Source organism: Marmota flaviventris, chromosome 17 (genome assembly GCF_047511675.1).
Source record: "Marmota flaviventris isolate mMarFla1 chromosome 17, mMarFla1.hap1, whole genome shotgun sequence".
Taxonomy (NCBI): Eukaryota; Metazoa; Chordata; class Mammalia; order Rodentia; family Sciuridae; genus Marmota; species Marmota flaviventris.
Window position 1 is genome coordinate 21,062,309 of NC_092514.1, and position 18,694 is coordinate 21,081,002.

Sequence of the window (18,694 nt, forward strand, 5' to 3'; positions counted from 1 at the left end):
ATTGTGTCCCAACCGTTCTTTCTGAGCTTGAAGTTTAACCCTGACCTCTGGATGCAAAATCATCTGTGTCCTGAGGTGAGGAGGACATCGAGGAGTGTCTCCTTTCCCTCTCTCACCTCAATGCTCTCTGTGTCCTGCAAGAAGCGGAGGCTGACAGACTCCAGGGCTTGCTGAGGCCACTCATGGAACCAGTCGATGGCCGTGCAGTTCACAATGGCTGGGAACTTCCTGCTGCGGACCCTTAGCTTGTTCCCCACAGGGGAGAAACAGAGAGTCACCTGAGAAGTCAGAAGGATGGAGAGAGCAAAGAAAGGTACCAGAGAAACACAGAGAAGGAGACATGACAGAATGGCAGTCGTCAAAAAGACAAGCAATAATAAATGCTGGAGAAAGAGGAACATTTTTATACTATCAGTGGGATTATAAGTTAGTACAACCGCTATGGAAATCAGTATTGAAGCTCCTTAAAATTCTGGGCATGGAACCACCATCTTACCCAGCCACACCACTCCTCTGTATTTACCCTAAAGAATTAAAGCCACCTTACTCCACTGACACATGCATAGCCAACAGCAGCACAATTCACAGAGGTGAAACTCTGGAGTCAGCCTAGGTGTCTATCAATGGGCGAATGGACGAAGAAAATGTAACTATTGTTATATATGGGAGTTTTATTCAGCCATAAATAAAAATGAAATTATGGCATCTTCAGGAAAATGGATGGAACTGGAGACCATCATGTGAAGCAAAATAAGTCAAACTCAGAAGGTTAGGGTCGTATGTTTTCTCCCATATATGGAAGCTAGAGAGGAAAAGAAAAGGAAGGTGAGGATAGATCTCCTAAAGATTGAAGGGAGATCAGTAGAGAAAATAGACCACAGGGAGGAGAATGAGGAGGCACGGAAGAAATGCTGGGGAAGGATATTGGCCAAATCATATTGGCATGTTGTGTGTATGTGAGAATATGTAACAAAAGGTCCCATCCATCTGTACAACTATAATGCACCAATAAAAAAAAATGAGGTGGGGGGAGAAGCAGACATGGCTTTGTGTACCTGATCTTCCAGGGAATTGTGAAGCACATCTAACAGAGACCACATCCATACACACTAGCCAGCTTTCCTAGCAAGAGATCAAGAAATGCTGGAACTACATTATGTAAGGGAGGGCACGGTCCATAAAGCAGATGAGAAAGTCATCTTTCCAGTGGTGCTCAGGCTGACAAGGGCACTGCGCTCTCACCCCTACCCTCAAGAAAATCAGTAAGGATGGCCATGTCCAAAAATATCAGTAGACTCCCGTGAACCATTTCTGGTCCCTGTCTACCCGGTGGGTCAATCTTTCTTTACCTTCAGTTGTCGTCGGACTCGATCTATGAAGAACTTCCAGCAGTTGTCCCTGTTGTCAACCAGACCTTGGCTCCTGACTTCATTCCGCACGTTGTTTATGATGTTCTCAACTTCATCATCTGAGTAGAGATCTGGGATCTCTCCTGGGAATAAACAGAGGGCGGATGGGCAGCTTTGGCATCTTGCTAAATGATGCAATCAGACATGGGAGGTTATCTTGCCTCGGAGCACGGGTGTCTTGGTGTTTACACCAGGTTCCACCTCTCTTGCTGGTGAGCTGGAGAGACACCATGAATACACCAGACCCAGGATAGGGGAGTGTCTAGCAATGGATGGGGCAGGGAGGAGGAGGGCATTGGCATTGGTATAGGGCATTGTCCCGGCATTGACAATTGGTAGCATTTCAATAGACTTTTCTTCTTTCACGTAAAACACTTATTTAATAATTACTGTATTGTTGGCCCTTCTGGAAATTTTGTTCTTAAAGAGCTTAACATTAATCTGGAGATTTATTTAGTTTTAAGATAGTGGGTGAAAAGAGCCATAAGAAACATATATTGCAAATCCTTATATTTCAGAAGAGTGAACTATCATTTTCTATAAGAAAGGAGGGGGAGAAAGCAGTAGTGGTTTCATAGAATTTGGTATAAAATAAATATGATACCTAAAATCCATGGGGAAAAGATGAACTATTTAATAATTCAATATGTAGTATTAAGGAAACAGAACTAAAAATCATGGGTTCTTATTTTACATTGTATGCTAAGGTAAATTTAAATGGGTCATTGATTTAACTATTAGGAAAAAAAATCCCCATAAAAACAAAAAAGAAAATATTCTCATAACCTCTGAGTGGGGAAGGACTTTCTAACTATAACTCAACTAATTTATTTTAGCAGAAAGATAAATTTGATGCATAAAATTTGATAAATTTGGCAACACAATTTTTTTTTTAAAATTCATGGTTGAAATACCATAGGTAAAGAATAACAACAACTACAAAGGAAAAATTAAGAAAAATATGAGGAAAAATTAAGAAAATATATGTTAATTTAGATTATTGTCAAATGATCAATCTCTTTAATATGTAAAAAATTATCTACAAATAAAAGATCAGAAAATCAATAGAATGATAGAATGAAGAATATGGAAAAGGAGTTTACGGTAAAGGAAATGAAAATGTCTCTTGGACATATGAATAGAGGTCTAACCTTACTTGTAACCATAGAAATGCATATCCAAACTGCTTAGTTACTTTTAAGCTTATACAAATTAGGATGTCAAACATGAACAGACACTCAGCCTCATAATAATAGAAATGTACATTGAAACAACCCTGATTATCAATTTTTACCAGATGGGCAAAATTCTGAAAGTTAAATAAAACACTGTATTAATGAGGTAGCATATGAGAATAAAATTATATGCTTGATCTCACTGATAAATAAAAATTTAAGAAATTCTAACTATTGTATAAAAGTCAATATATGGTGACTAAGTCCAGCTTATCCTGGAAATGTGAAGTTAGCAAATACTAAAAAAAACTCTATGAAATAGTTCACTGTTAATAGATTAAGGAAGTAAAACTGTGTAACTACTGAAATAGATACATAGGATTTCTAAAACACTGTTGGAAAACTAGCAATAAAGATATTTCTCTTAATTTGATAATAGATATCAACCCCAGCCCAAAACAAACATCCTAGTAGTAAAATATTTAACATTCCCTTTTAAATCAAGAACAAGACAAATACAATCACTATCTTGTTTTCTGTTTAACATTATATAGGAGGTCTTAAACTGCACAAAGTTGAGAAAAAAGAAGGAAAATGTATAAGGAGAGTGAAGAAAGTAATAAAACTATTATTGTTTGAAATCTAATTTTATACATAGAAAACCTAAGAGAATATCCACATAAATAATCAGAACTCATAAGAATGTTCAAAACCAAGCTTACTGGATACAAAATCAATATTGGAAATTAAATTGCATTTTTGTTCTCTAGTAAAAAACAAAAGGCAATTTAAAAGTTATCATTTAGAATACCAGCAAACATTATAAGCAGTTAAGTAATAAATACGTAAAATGATGTGCAAGATCTTAATGTAAAAATCACATCATACTACTGAATGGAAAAAAATGAAACCCTTAATAAGTGTTCATGGGGATTGATGTGGTAGTACTACTATCACAAAGATACAATTCCAATAAAAAAATCAAATGGGTTTGTGTTTTGACCTTGATAAGCATATTCTGAAATGTACATGAAAGAGTAAAGGCTAGGGGGAGGGACAACAGGAGGAAATACTGGGGAAGGATGGAGACCAAATTACATTGCTATATCATAAGCATGTAACAATGAATCCCATTATTATGTAACAATGGAGGTAAAAAGGTAATATATAACATGTAACAATGAATCCCACTACTATGAAAATTATAATGCACCAATAAAATATGGAAAAAGATACTAAAAAATAAAAAATAATAAAACTTGATTTAACAAATGACATTCTTTAGGAATAACCAGAAGGAGGGATTTGCTATACCAGAAATCAAATTTCTTTATAAAGCTACGTTTGTTGAAGCAATGTGAAGTTAGTACTGGGCTAAATGATTACAGTGAATGTGTACCACCTAGAAACACACACAGATATGAACAGGAAATTGATGTAAAAAAATCAGCATGTAAAGGTATAGAGAACAAATAAGTAAAGCTAAGATAATTCAATATTAGTATAGCAAATGCAATTAGATCACTCTATGAAAATAAATTCAAGGTGGATTAAAGATGTAAATGTGAAAAGTAAAACTGTAATAATTAAAAAATTAAAACACAGGCAATCATTTTTATGGCATTGGGTTAGGAAAAAATTTCTGAAATAGATCATGAAAAGCACAAAGCATTAAAAAATAACATTAACTTTTATAACATCAGAACTAGATTGGTATGATAAAGGTCAGACATAGACTTTGAAAAGATACTAACAACCCATATTATAAGAAAAGGGTGAGTATCCAAAGCATATACAGAACTCCTATTGAGGCAGGGAGATAGGTCTTCCATTGACAGCCAGGATAAGGGCCTTGGAGAAGGTAAGGAGGGGAGGGGGCATCATGCCAACCTGAAGGGAGACCTCAGGTCTGGAGGACTGATTTAGAATTCCTAATTCTGTTCCTCACAGCTTCAACCAGAGCAGCCCCTCTTTAGTCACCTTTGTCCCTACCCCTAGCAACATCTGATCACAAAGTAGACCCTTACCTGAAGTGTCTTCTTCTCCCTAATGTGTCAAACCACAAGGTTGGAGCTGTCCCCCTAATTATGTAAATAAGGGATTGAAATTATGCACTTATGATTGGCTTATTAAGCTTAAAACTTGAAGTGTTTGATTGGTCCATGCTGGCATCCCTGACTCTACCAATCACTTGCACTGGGTTATCAGATATACCTTTAAAAACACCTAGACCATAGACACCTGTTGGCATCCTTCTCTTGGGGCCTCTCCTCTTTGGGAGCTCTTTTTTCTTTCTTACTTCAATAAATCCTGTTACTTTGATCTCACCCTTATGTCCATGGATTTCATTCCTCAAATTCACCAGACAAAGACACCACCCTTCCATGCTCTATGTGATCCTATGAATCTATAAGAAAGAGTCCAAGAGCCAAAGGACCAATTATATAAATAGGCAACTCACAGAAGAGGAACAGGAATGGCCAAAGAACACTCAAAAAGATCCTGAGTGTCACTAGCAAAAAAGGGAAAAGGAATGAGTGAGATTTCCTTTCATTCCTATTGACAAAAATTAACACGTCAGATAAACCAAATATTGGTGAGGTTGGAAGGAAACAAGTATTCATGCACCAGAAACTAAATCTGCAGAACTACTTTAGAAAATAATTTGACATTTTATTTAGCAATGTTGAAATGTAGGTACAAGGCAATCTAGTGATCTAGTTTTTGAGTATCTATTTAAAGCAACTCTGACAAACTGCACAAGTTTCTATTTTTCAACATTGTTCATAATTGCATGGGTGTTTTTGTTTTATTACATTTTGACTCCCAAAATATCTTGTAAAGAAATTATAGAAAAACAAAGGGAAAAAAGTTAACATGGGTGGGGAGAATGGGAAAGGAGTGAGTTTTATACTTTTAAGAATTTAGTCTGGGGAAATACTCTGGGATTGTTACTTGCATTTCAAGTGAGAGAAAGGTGATTTACAGTTTTCTTTTTGAGGGAGAGACTTGGTCATATTTGAAAGACAAGACTTTTCCTAAAGAAGAGATGGACTAGAACAAAATATTGAATTAGGAACTACAGGGGGTAGGTTCTTAGTTCAGTATGAAGGACTGGTCTTGGAGAGGTGGAATGGTAATATTGGAGAAAGGGAGAAATATACAAAGAAATGAAAACTGACAGTGTTGCGTAAAGGTAGTTGAGAGGCTCATCCTGAATGAGATAAGTTTCTTTAAATAAAACAGATGAGATTGGGAGAGAGGAATGAAGGAAGCAGTGGCATAGCTAAAAAGTTGGAAACACTATATATCATGTGTTTTCATCAGCTTTTTCATTGCTGTGATCCAAAGATGTGACAAGAACAGTTTTGAGGAGGAAAAGTTTATTTTTGGCTCACAGTTTCAGAGGTTCAGTTCGTGGTTGGCTGGCTCCATAGCTGTGGGCCTGGGGTGAGGTAAAGCATCATGGTGGAAGGTGTAGAGGAGGAGAGCAAAGGCAACCAGGAAGCAGAGAGAGGGTGGGGGAGAGGGAGAGAGAGCGAGAGCTTGGTTCACCAGGGACAAAAGAGAAACCCAAAGAAATGCCACAAGTGACCTACTTCCTTCAGCCACACCCTACCTGTCTACAGTTACAACAGTGGTACCTTCACCTTATGAAAAAACAAATCCTTAATATTTTCTCTGACATAAGGAGGCTGACTCATAGTGGGGTAGGGAGGGGGAGCATGGGAGGAATAGACGTACTCTAGTTAGGCCAGAGGGGTGGGGGGGAGGGGCATGGGGGTAATTAATGATGGTGGAATGTGATGATCATTATTATCCAAAGTACATGTATGAAGACACAAATTGGTGTGAATATACTATGTATACAACCAGAGATATGAAAAGTTGTGCTGCATATGTGTAATAAGAATCGTAATGCATTCTGCTATCATTTATTTAAAAAAAAAAAAAAGATGCAGGATACTGAGGAGGCAAATGATGGCCGGCAGGCTAACTGTAGCTCTCTACCTCCTTTTTGTATGGTCTGTAAGCAAAGAATGTTTTTTATAATTTTTGATAATTGGATATATTGAATGGCACATGAATATTATTTGAAGTTCACCTTTTATTGTCCATAAATAACTTCACTGGGTGCAGCTGGACTCTTAGGTATTATCTGGGGTGATTTTTGCACTACAATGTCAGAGTGGAGTAGGTGTGACAGAGATGTGTGCTTTTCAAAGCCTAAAGTATTGACTTCCTGATGCTTTGTAAGAAATGTCTGCTGACCACCGCTTCTGAGCTACCCAGAGCCAAGATGCTGAAAGCATGTAGTTAATTTAGAGATTTTCCAGGCTCATAGGATGGTGGTGTTTGTCACAGGATGCCAAGAACCTGTAAGAAGGGATTGCTAGATGAAATATCTAGAGATAAATGCCTCTGAATTCCTAGCAAAGTCTGATTTTCAGATGTGTTCCTCCAGTTTCTCCTGACAATATTCCTGTCACTTATTCTGTGATGTGCCACATCGTGTCGAAAGCAGGAAGACGAACTGCCGGGGGGTGGGGGGGGACTTGTGATGGGAACAGAGGAGAAGCTATTGAGACATCTGAAAACTTTCCTCCTGAGGCCTGAAACTGGGAAACACTATTTTTGCCTCTAAGTGCTTGCAGGTTTTCTGTGGTCATTAAAATAGTTTTGTCATTAAAATAACGTTTTGCAAAACAGATGAATGCTCATCTTCTCTGTGTTAGTTTCAGATTCCTCAGAGGACATAACTGCTTGAGTGAGAAGAGACCCTGATAGTTTCACAAAGTTCTGTTAACTGAAGTGTGGTGATTAAAAGGGTAAAACTAAGGGTTAGATTCTCCATGACCCCAGTCTTACACTTGCTTATGAGTTTCAACCTGACCACATTTTGAAAAATCAAAAATATTTCCTGGGTATCAAGGGAGAAGTGTGACAGTTATTTTGGTATGTCTGTTCCTGTCTATCCATGGCAAGAAGACTTCTGAAAACCTGTTGTCCCTTGATAGTAAGCAATATGTATGATGGCACGTCATTTTCCTGATATTACACACCTTTGTTCAAGGAATGAATGCCTCCTGAACAGTAATTATGGGCCAGGAGACGGGCTGAGCACAGAAGGTATGAAAGAAGAAAAAAATACAGCCTCTGCAGGTGGCTACAGTTTTACCTGCTTTGTTTTACTTCCTAAACTGGATGATAGGTATTTAATCATTCTGTTTTTGTATCTCTGAATTATTTACGAAATAAAATTAGCCAACACAATATAGTCTTTGCCTTTCATGAATTTATAATCTTGTTTCAATATAAAGATGATATCAACTGCTTTAGGAACACAGAGGGGACTTACATAGGGGTGACAGTGGATCAGTAGAGAGATAACACTTAAGACATGTCTTCTAATATGGGTAGGAGTGAATCCAGACCAAGAAAGAGAAGGAAATGAGGTTCAAAATGAGCATCATGAATAAGGATGTCAGAAAACAGCATAATATGCTACTTCAGAGTTAAGGCATTTCCTGATACAAAAGGGGCTTGGGTTTTATCCTGTACTAAGTTAGGAATTAATACAGGAACTGTACTTTTGATAAGCCTTGTCTAAAGTATAATACCAGGGGATTGTCTGTGAATCAAAAGGTGACAAGATCAGAGGCACTCTGATAGAGAAGATATGGATTCAGAAATGTTTAGGGAGAAAAACTGGTGGCCATTGTTTTTGCCTTGGATATAGTGAAGGAAAATTTAGCCATGTAAGGAAATCCACAGAGACACAAAGTTGAGAAGAACCTGTATGGGACTTTGGTACCACAACAAGGAACACAAAACGCTGATTACTTAAGCATCTTTTTCCATCACCCTCTTGGGATTTCTGTTTTTGCATCTGGAGAACCAATCAGATGTGAGTTCAAAGTTGCACTGCTTGTGATCAGATCCATGATGAGTCCACGGAATACATTCAAGAGGTTCAATGCGTACTTTCCAAGTTTTGTGTTTTTTTTCTTTCTTTCAGATAAACTGGGTCAGAAGTCAGCTTACACAACAGCATAGAAGGCTCATTCATCTATGGAAGCCCAGTTCCAGTTGTTCACAAGAGAACCCTCTAATGCCAAGTTCATTATAAACCTTTCCAGACTCTGCATCTTCATGTGATATGTGTAGAACACTAACACGGCAACCTAGAAGAGGAGGTGATCTTTTCATGTTCTGTGTACCAACCGGATATTGGTCCAAATATAAAAAGAACAGTCTGAGTCAAAGGTGGAGACTGAACTGTGCCTATGACTTTAGAAGAGAAGGGGCCCAATTGGCTCTACACTCTTCCCTAGACTATACAGAGGCTACCTGTTTCTCAGAGAAGCATAGGACCTCGTGACCGGAGCATGGGAGCTTAATAAGTGATTGTTGGGTAAATGAAGAAGTGGAAAATGATCTAGCCTAAGTCAAGGAAAAGAGATCTTAATTTTGGAAGGAAGTAATTAAGACTTCTGAAAAGTGAAAGCAAATTCCAAACATAAAATTTCAGAGTAAAATGAAATATGAAATCTATCAGAGTTAGCATAGGAAGAGACTCACACCTGGACTCGACTGTTCTATATACCAATAGGATATTGGTCCAAATATAAGGTATAGTTTCCTAGTTTCTTAGCCAGTTAGTGCTCATTGGGCAGGGGTACTGCAATAAATGAACCAACTTTCTGGAAGGCTGGAAAACTAGAGGGTGAGATGCTGACCTGATAATTTTCTTTTCTTCTTCTAAATTAGGATGGGGACTTGCTAAACTTGGGTCAAGGAACAAGAGAACAACTTTTGTAAGGGTTCCTTAAATACATGACTTTGATGGTGTACATTCTTCAGAGTCTATCATAACAGGCCAATAAGGACATAGCAAGAATTAAGCTTTATAGATCCAGCAAGGGTCCACATTTAATGCACAATGTCACCAGCATCTGCATGATCCCTATTTAAGATGGTGGCATCCAAGGGACATGGCTCAGAGATACGCTTCATCTGCTTGTAACCTGGGTGGCCACCCAGCTTGTAAGAGGTGCATCATTGACATCCACTAACTGTGCTTTTATAGCCAACCTGGAAGGACTTATAGATAACTCCGAAGTAGTGGGTTATGGACAAGGGAGCCCAAGGTATACTTTCCTAGTCTTTATTGTGCTTTTCAAGGATGGAGTAATTACATGACCCAACCACATTAAAAAATTAAGAAGATGGTGAGATTTTGAGAAGTCCCTGCAACCTTGATTGGCCTGGAAATCAGTTACAATCTTGCCAGAAATTGTTTATTTGATAGGGGAAATTAGGACTAAGAGATGCTCTAATCCTCCCTGTTGAAGTGGTCAAGTTAAAGAAGGCTGTTTAACTCTCAGCCACTCCGACGGCTGAGGCAGGAAGATTGCAAGTTCAAAGCCAGCCTCTGCCACTTAGCAAGGCCCTAAGCAACTTAGTGAGACTGTCTCAAAATAAAAAAATAAAAAAGGGCTGGAGATGTTGCTCAGTGGTAAGCACCCCTGGGTTCAATATCCAGTACCCCTCCCCTCAAAAATGATTAGGAGAAAAAAAATGTGCTAATCTTAACTATATCTCTTCCTTAACATGTCTAGGCAAAGCTTGCTTCTTTTTGACATAGAAGCCTTGCAAGGAAACTGTGAGCGGAAACTCCAAGCCTTTGGAGGAGGCTGACTTCATTAAGTTTTCACTGGGCAAGGCTTCAGAAATTCATTTGCACTTGAGAAAAGTTGTTGTCCAAATGAAAAATTAAAGATACTTAATTGAGGACTAAAACTTCATTTGGCAAAAGTCTAACAACTTCTATGTCCCAGGCATTATTTTAGGAGAAGGTGATCTGGCTGGATTGGTGCCAACTGAATAACAGAGCGAGGCTGGCACCAGGCCTGACGTCTCCAAAGCTACACATTTTTGGAAACACATTTTTACTCTCTTAGGCGGTTTTAAAAATTAGGCTGTAGGATAGTTTCAGAGTGGTAGGCCAATTGGATTCCTTTTTGTTTGTTTGTTTCATTTAATAAAATAATAAAAGGTGAGATAATATTGTAGGTTAACTACTACAGTGATGAGATGTTAAAGGCAGTATTTAGGAAGGGAAATATCCAGTACCCCCAACCTCTCCCCACCAAAAAAAAAAAAAAAAAAGATTAGGAAAAAAAAGTGCTAATCTTAACTATATCTCCACCTTAATACGTCTATGCAAACCTTGATTCTTTCTGACATGGAAGCCTTATAAGGAAGCTATACCTGCAACTCCAGAAAATGCACAGGAGTTGGTAGGAAAGTGTCTGCTAATGTAAACAGAGCAGTCTGGGGAAGAAATGAGTGTGGGGAGCCAGCATGCTAAAGAACCTGGGACACAGACCCTCCTCAGAAACAAGACCTGCTAGTGCATGGTCTGGACTGGTGACCAGTGGCTCTTCATGGAATGACAGTGACAGAGCATGAGGAGGAATGCCACAAAATATGAAGCAGGCTATGTTCTGAAGCAGTGAAGCTCCTGGAGATTGTCAGGAGCTATCCTGAAATAAGTTACTTACGGCATGGGACAGATGATGGACACATGTACCTTGGGACCATATTTCTTTGACTTTATAAACTAAAGAATGTTCAGTAGAGCCAGGGGGTAAGTTGTCGAGAAATGGACTTTTGAAATTCTGGGAAGCTGGAGGAAGAAATTTTGTTCAGGAACATCTTGGAATGCTGTTTTCTTTTCCCTGGTGAAGAGGTGGTTTTACAGAGGCTGCATTTGGTTTAAGAGGCAGGAATATATGTTCTCCCTTTAATTGATATAAATATATACATGTTTATATAGATGCTTAATTTATGCATTATATTTTCATATGTACTCTATTGTCTCATGTAAATTTGTTACACACACACACACACATATATATATATATATATATATATATATATATATATATGATTTTGGGGGAATTACACATTAATCAATAAGAACAATAGAGTAGCAAGAGTCAAGCTTTTCTGTGAAGTCCTATCTTACACAGATAGTGTCACAGGGCACTAGACAACTCCTCTCAAGGTCATCAGGAACTAAGGAAAATGATGCGGAGATATTCTACATCTGTTTCTGCTTCCAGCGGGTTCTGAATCTTTGGTGAATTACACTGACAACCCAATTTTTTCCAGTTGTACCAGTGTTGGGTATACATTATCTGTGTGTTTCTTTCTGCCAATACCTAACCTCCAGCTCTTCTTCATGATGGTTATAGAGAAGAAATAGCACCTTCTCTCTGACTAAGCAGATTCCCAGGTTCTTACCTGCTTTTCTTCCCATAACCAGATCTTGTCCCAGTAAGACAGCCTCAAGATTATTGCCTGATTTGCAGTGCAAGTAGAATCTAAGAGCCAGGATAGTGGGCCCAGCACCAAACCTGGGAAGGGCTTTAATGACCCAGTCCTTCACTGTTATCAATTTTCTCCCTCATTTCTATGACTCATCTTTTCTGACCTTGGTGGATGTATCCACCTCTGAATGACTCTATTAGAGACACTCAAATGCAAATAACCTCTTACCAGATGCCAAGAGATCGTTGATGAGCACCAGGAACCGCTCATCAGCCACCTGGGCATCAGTCATAAGGAACACAGTGCTGAGATTCTTCACCCCAGCTTTCAGACACAGGCCAGCCAGGTCCACCTGTGGGAAAATTGATACCAGAAATCCTGAGAAGGGGACCTTCTTGAAAGAGATCCCCAATCCACTCTTTAGAAATGGAACCATTTTCTTATCTATTTTAATTGGAAATAAAGCAAGGTGACAGTGGGAGGCAGGGAGAAGTGCTACCTTGCACTGAGAGGCAGGGAAAATCTGCCTCACTCCCAGGCTCAGTGCCAATGGAGTTGGGTGAGTAAAACCACACAGGGAGGACCTCTAATTCATATAACCATGGTGACTCCTTAATGAGCTCCTGTAGTTTTTGATTTGTGCAGATACAAGAGAGGTGGTCCTTTCCGAAGGATGGAGGTGTTCTCTGTTCATCTGTTTTACTTGTATTATTATGCAAGCAAATGACCTGCTCTAGAAGGCAGGTAACTGCTTTTGGTCTTGACAGAAGGATTTTGTTCTTGGGGCTATCTCACGTTGGCAGCATCTTGCGTTCTTATGACTAGCTCCAGCAAAACTTTTGTTGAAAAAAAATATAGATTGGGGAATACACTTTCCCTGCAACAGACAATCACCTGTAGGCAATCATACGTTCAAAACTATGGATGGATGAAGTTTGGGGTAAGGATGCCGGGCCCTGAATTTTACCCAGCATGGTCAGTCTCGGTTCCTTTGCTATATCAACTTCACGAAGCTCAGCCATTGTTCAGTACCTTGCTCTCTTTTCTTTCTTCCTTTTTAATAGCTTTTTTAGTTGTAGATGGATGCAATATCTTTATTTTATTTATTTATCTTTAGGTGGTGCTGAGGCCTCACGCATTCGAGGCAAGTGCTTTACCACTGAGCTACAGCCCCAGACACCTTGCTCTCTTTCCTATCACCTGTCAGAGATCATTTCCTAACAGCCTCCTACATTCTGTTACTATAACAGTGGTCCACTTTGTGCTTTGAATACATCCCTGGCTGCTCAGCCACTGTGACTTATTTTTAAAATGGACATGTTTCTTTCGCTTCCTCTCTCCCTGCCCCTCCCTAATCTCTCTCTCTCTCTCTCACTCTAATCTCAGGGAAACAGGATTACCTTTCTTCCCATGCTAGACAGAGTTATCTGTCCTTGAGCACACACCCCACCACAGGAACGAAGTAATCCAGACTTTGGGGATGGCACAGGAAGATCTCAGAAATGACTATCTCCCAAATGAGCAAGTGAATTACATCTCCAACAGAGAACACTGGACTGTAGCCTTTAAACACCTCTTTAAAAGCCCCCTGCTTCCCTTGATTGACAGAATCACAGCCTCTGGAACAGGAATCCCCTGTGCTTCTCCTTTCGGAGCAAAGCAATAAAACTTATTTTTCCTTTTTCTCAAAACTGTGTCCTTGTTATTGGATTGGCATAGGGGGCAAGGACTGAGCTTTTAGTAACATTATTGCAGAGCTTTCTTGGTATCCAAATAATTCAAGATAATACACTTCCTTTTAGATCAATGGTTCTTACCTTATGCTTTTACAAAATGATCTAAGGCAGTGTTTTTTAACTCTCATTAGAATCATCTGGAGGATGCTTTGAAAAACCCTTATGCCCAGGCTATTTCTCATGCTAGTTGAGTCAGAATAGCTGGGGATGGGATGCAGCCTTTGGCGTTATTTGAAGATCCCCAGTGATTCTGGGATTTAGCCAAAGTCTCAATGTAGAACTACTGTCTTACATCATTCTGTAAATGCATAGTTCCCATTACTATGCTGTCTTGTTTTGTCTTTTTTTTTTTTTTTTTTTGAAACACCGAAGAAAGACCTAATGTGAACCTGATGCATGACCTTGGATACAGCCAGTGTCAAGAGCCTGAGCTGTGGCTTCAGAGCAGAAGCCAGCATGTGCCTCTCCCATCAGTGGCTGGAATATTATGAGAGCAGGTGGCTCAGGGCTGGCTGGAGTTCTTCCAGGAACAGGAAAGGCAGCATCTTGATATAAATTACACCATGACTTTCTATTGTGACTTGGTTGTGGCCATGCATAAAAGTGAGAGGACGAGACAAAGGATCTCTGAAGGTTGTATGTGTCCTTTCTTCACTTTCCAGAACATGCATCATGCATGGCTCCTAAGGGCTGCTCTCTGAAACCAGAAAATGTCACTGCAGGACCTGAGGGGGCCAGTGATTATTGAATCCATCTTTTAAAATCTGAATTTCTTAATAAAACTTGGGAAGACTGTTGGGATTCTTCCTGCATGTACTAGGGAAGCTAGCAAGCTGCATGCTGAATTTGATATAGATTTGGGGCAAAAGCTGAGGTCCCACGGATGTCGTAAGGGCAGCTGAGGACTTGCAAAGGCAGACCTTGGAGAGGTCACTGCTTGCACAGGCTGAGTCTAATAAGAAAAGAGCCCCTCCTGTCACCAACCCAGACACTAAGGAGAAAATGGACAATTAAAGGGAGACTCTGGACAGGGGAACTAGAGAGCTAAGGAAGGCTGACAAGGAGTCGTGGGTGGTTGGACAGAGGCTGAGCCTACTCCCCACCGCTGGGGGGGCCTTCTCACCTTGAAGTCAGGGATCTGGTAGCCTTTGCGCAGCGTGATCTGGAACACATCCATGGAGCTGATGAAAGCCGCGAGCCTTGTCAGACTCTGTTTGCCGCTCCCACCTACACCAATCAGCAGAGCATTCCCCCGTGGGGACTCCAAGATGCGATTGATATGGCAGCTACAGAGGAAGAAGCAGAGGCCTGCTGCTTTGATCAGACTTTTCCCAGTACGAGGCATATAACCATCTTAGGGGGAATAGGAACTTTCCTTGGAAGCAGCGCATCATGGGCTGAGTGATGGGGAACCTGATAAAATGTCCCCAAACCTGGCTCTGCCTTCTTGCCCAAGTGGGCTAAAGTTGCTGTTGATTTGCTTGAATCCATAGCCTTCAGTGAACCAGGGAGAGACAAGTCCAGGCCAGGCAGGCAGCACTGTGCAGGGGTCAGCCACAGGGATGGGGAGGGCCCAGGATTCCTCTCCCTCTTCTCCCCACTAAGCCTGACTTTGCCCGCCCCCCATCCCACTTCACTTAGTCTCCCCTATTTGTGCTTTTGGGCAAGAAGAGGGAACAGGAAAAAGAGAAAAGTAGAAGACATATTACTAAAATAATAATAATAATAATAATAATAATAATAATAATTATTATTATTATTATTATTATTAATATCAGGGGAGGCTTGGGGACATAGCAAGACCAGAACAGTGTGTTCGTCTTAGGAAAGAAGAGGAGCATGAGGCAGGAAGGGTAAGAACAGAGCCTGACATAGTTTCTCTCTGCCTCCTTCAGTCCTTGATGGACCTCGATGCTCTTATAATGAATGTTTGCAGATTCTCATTGCCAACCTGCAAGACCCCCACATCTTTGGCTTCTGGATTCTTCCCCTCATGGCTTAGCTTCTTCTCATCGCCCTCGGTGTCCACCTCAGCATGGGGAAATATTCCAGGTCTCATGCTGGGCTTAGACCACCCTCTCCAAAGGAAGCCACGGCCCTGGTCCCTCCAAGCCTTCCTCAAACGCCACTCTGCATCAAGCCCTCCAAACTCTCTCTAGGAGACGCTGCCAACCTTTTCTCTAAGCCTACTCCTGGGTGCACGTTATTTATAAAAAGAACTCCTGTTCCCTTTTCATGTCCATCTTAAAAACAATGGCTATGCATTGCACAAAATCTATAAAACACTGGAAAAAATACACAATTGGCTGCTATCTAGTAAGAAACATTATTGATATTAATAATTAACTGGCCTCGTGGACTTTTCCCTACTATCTAAATTTTTTGTAAATACGTAGTTATGCATACATACATTCATTACACCTAAAAAGTCAATATATTTATATCTTGTCAATTTTTAAAAATTGGGTTTGGGTTCACCCTTTAGACTGAAGGTAGTGTTTTGAACCATTTTTTTTTTTTCATTTAGCATTATACTCTGATTATTTCCCTCTGACAGTAACAATCTGCTGAATCTTGCTTTTGATGCTGGGACAATATTGTATAAAACATGAATATTATATTGGTATAAAAATAGAATAAGTTGCTTATCTGTAATAGCCTACTGTTGGATGTTTAGATTGTCTCCAACATAGTGCAGCTATAAATAATAAAATATAATCTCTTTGTTTCGATCTCAATTTTTTTCCTTGGGATAAGTTCCTAGGAGTAAAATTGCTGAGTCAGGCAGTAGGACACTTTCTGTAGCTTTTGATATGTTCCAGAAAACCACCCCCAGAAGATAGCACTAAGTTTTACCTTTCTAAGGTAAAACTGATCAAAAGGTGAATCTGTGGTATTGCAGGATGAGGATTTATTGGATTGTAGTCACTGAATTAGAATATAAATCCGTGAATGTAGAATAAGAATTCAGGTAGCATTTGGCCAAATAGAACAGGGATACATTTGAAATTGAATTTCACAGAATACATTCGTATTTTCCTGTCTATGTTAATGATATTATAATTAGGAATGCTATACCCAAATTAAGTAATGGTGCAGTGACTTAAGGTCTGTGTGACATCAGTTTGGAGGGAGGGCTGGGAAGTAGTTTTGGTGGGTGGGGTTTGACAAGTTACAATAAGTATGTGTGAGGTCACAGGGCTCATGCTGAGCTTCTTTGGGATGAATTTTCTTATTAGGGCAAATTTCTTGCATGTACTGATGACTTGGTCAGAATTAGCATAAACTAACTGTGGGTCCTCATTGTATTTGTTGTTGGGAAGGAAATGGCACAAGTATATGTGTGTCAACAATCAGTACCAGCTGCATGAAGGGGGGCCTGGTGCCCAACCTCACACATGCATGCATGCAAGTAGACACACACACACACACACACACACACACACACACGTACATAAATCTTTGCCAATTTAGTGGCTAAAAATATTATTGTTTTAATTTTAATTTTTTTATGGAATTGAACCTTTATCATGCTTATTGATCCTTCTATATTTTTTTATTTTGTAAATTTTCTGTTCATGTCCTTTGCCCACTTTTAAATTTAAGTGGGCTTCTACATTTGTAAGGACCTTTTATGTATGTTTTGAATTACCCTCCAACTTTTCACTATTACCTTTTAGTTTTCTTTAAGGTACTTTGGATGCACAGAAATTTTCAGAATTTAAAATCATATCTCACTGAATTTTATGTAGTTACAATTCATTCATCTAAGTATTTAGGAATTATTTACTGATCTGCATTTACTGTTTTTTTTAATGATTTTACTTTTTCACTTTAATAATTTAATTAGAAGATTTATACTCTTTTTCAGCTAGAATTTTACTTCTCTTGCTCTCTTATTAAACCATCATTTCACAACATCTGAAGAGTGTGCCTACTTGTTTGGTATGCATTTCCGTGCTGGCACATTGAAGATATCCAACAAAATTTTATTGAAGTAAAATAGAACATGTCCATGCCTTAAACTCAGTGTCACATTTGGGACGATGTATGTAATTATTCATGGTGCTATGTGCAAGGGGTCATTTGCTTTGTGTCTCCTTTGTGAAAGGTGCTAAGATATCCAGGTTCTCTCTCCTGATTTAGAAAAGGGGAGGTGGGAATGGATTCGTGGAGGAGAGGGGCAATCTTGGGGGGAAGATTTGGACTCCAACTGGGTTCTCCGGGATGTCCAATACCCAGCTGTATTCTAGAAGGCCTGAACTCAGTTTTGCTCATGTCATTCGATATCTAAATGGAAAACACATCGTTAGTGATGAAGTTTCCAAAGAAGAATGGCTAAGTCTGCAGTTGTCAGCATCAGGTTCTAGCTGGGGATTCATTAACAACCTCCGAGGAGGGCAAAGGGTTCTGCATTTAAATTACAAAATTTAAAAAGAAGATCAATATTCTAAAGAGCTCCTGGGCCAGCCAGCCACCGCCAGTCTATGTTAAGCTCTTTACTGAATTTCTGGGAGATTAAAAACAAAAGCTGAAGATGCAACACAGCACAGCTGGAGAAGGCTGGTTTATTGAAGACTACACACACACACACACACACACACACACAAATCCCCTGGAGAACTAATAAGATACTTTGGGCACAAAAGAAGTACATCTGAAGTTCTTTTTTGCTAATGATGGCTAAGTGATTCTCAAAGAAAAAAAGGAGCAGGCAGAAAATCCACGTGGGAGTGCAAAAAAACAAAACAAAGAGGCAAAGAAAAAGATGAATGAAGACGGTGTCAAAAGTGGGTGAAAAGATCTAGTTGAAGGCTTTAAGAAAAGGCAGAAGGAGAATCTGATGAAATAATGAAGGTGTTGTGAATGGATAATTATGATTGTAATGCATTCCACTATTGTCATGTATGTAAGAAATAAAAAAAATAAAAATAAAAAAAATGAAGGAATTCAATAGAAGAACAAATTCAATGGTATTATGGAGAAGGGAAGCAAGAGCACCAAGAGAAAAATGAATATGTATTGACTGCTTTCT

General features: G+C 39.4%; 1 protein-coding gene across 1 annotated transcript in view; it reads right to left on the reverse strand.

The window, feature by feature from the left end:
* Dnah9 (dynein axonemal heavy chain 9) overlaps positions 1–18,694 on the reverse strand; it is a 332,320-nt gene that overhangs the window by 118,085 nt on the left and 195,541 nt on the right. The window contains exons 44-47 of the mRNA XM_027954056.2: positions 14,783–14,945; positions 12,152–12,275; positions 1,350–1,492; positions 117–278 (exon numbers count right to left, since the gene is read on the reverse strand). Of these exons, the coding sequence (XP_027809857.2) occupies positions 117–278; positions 1,350–1,492; positions 12,152–12,275; positions 14,783–14,945 (592 nt within the window). The remainder of the gene's footprint in view (positions 1–116; positions 279–1,349; positions 1,493–12,151; positions 12,276–14,782; positions 14,946–18,694) is intronic.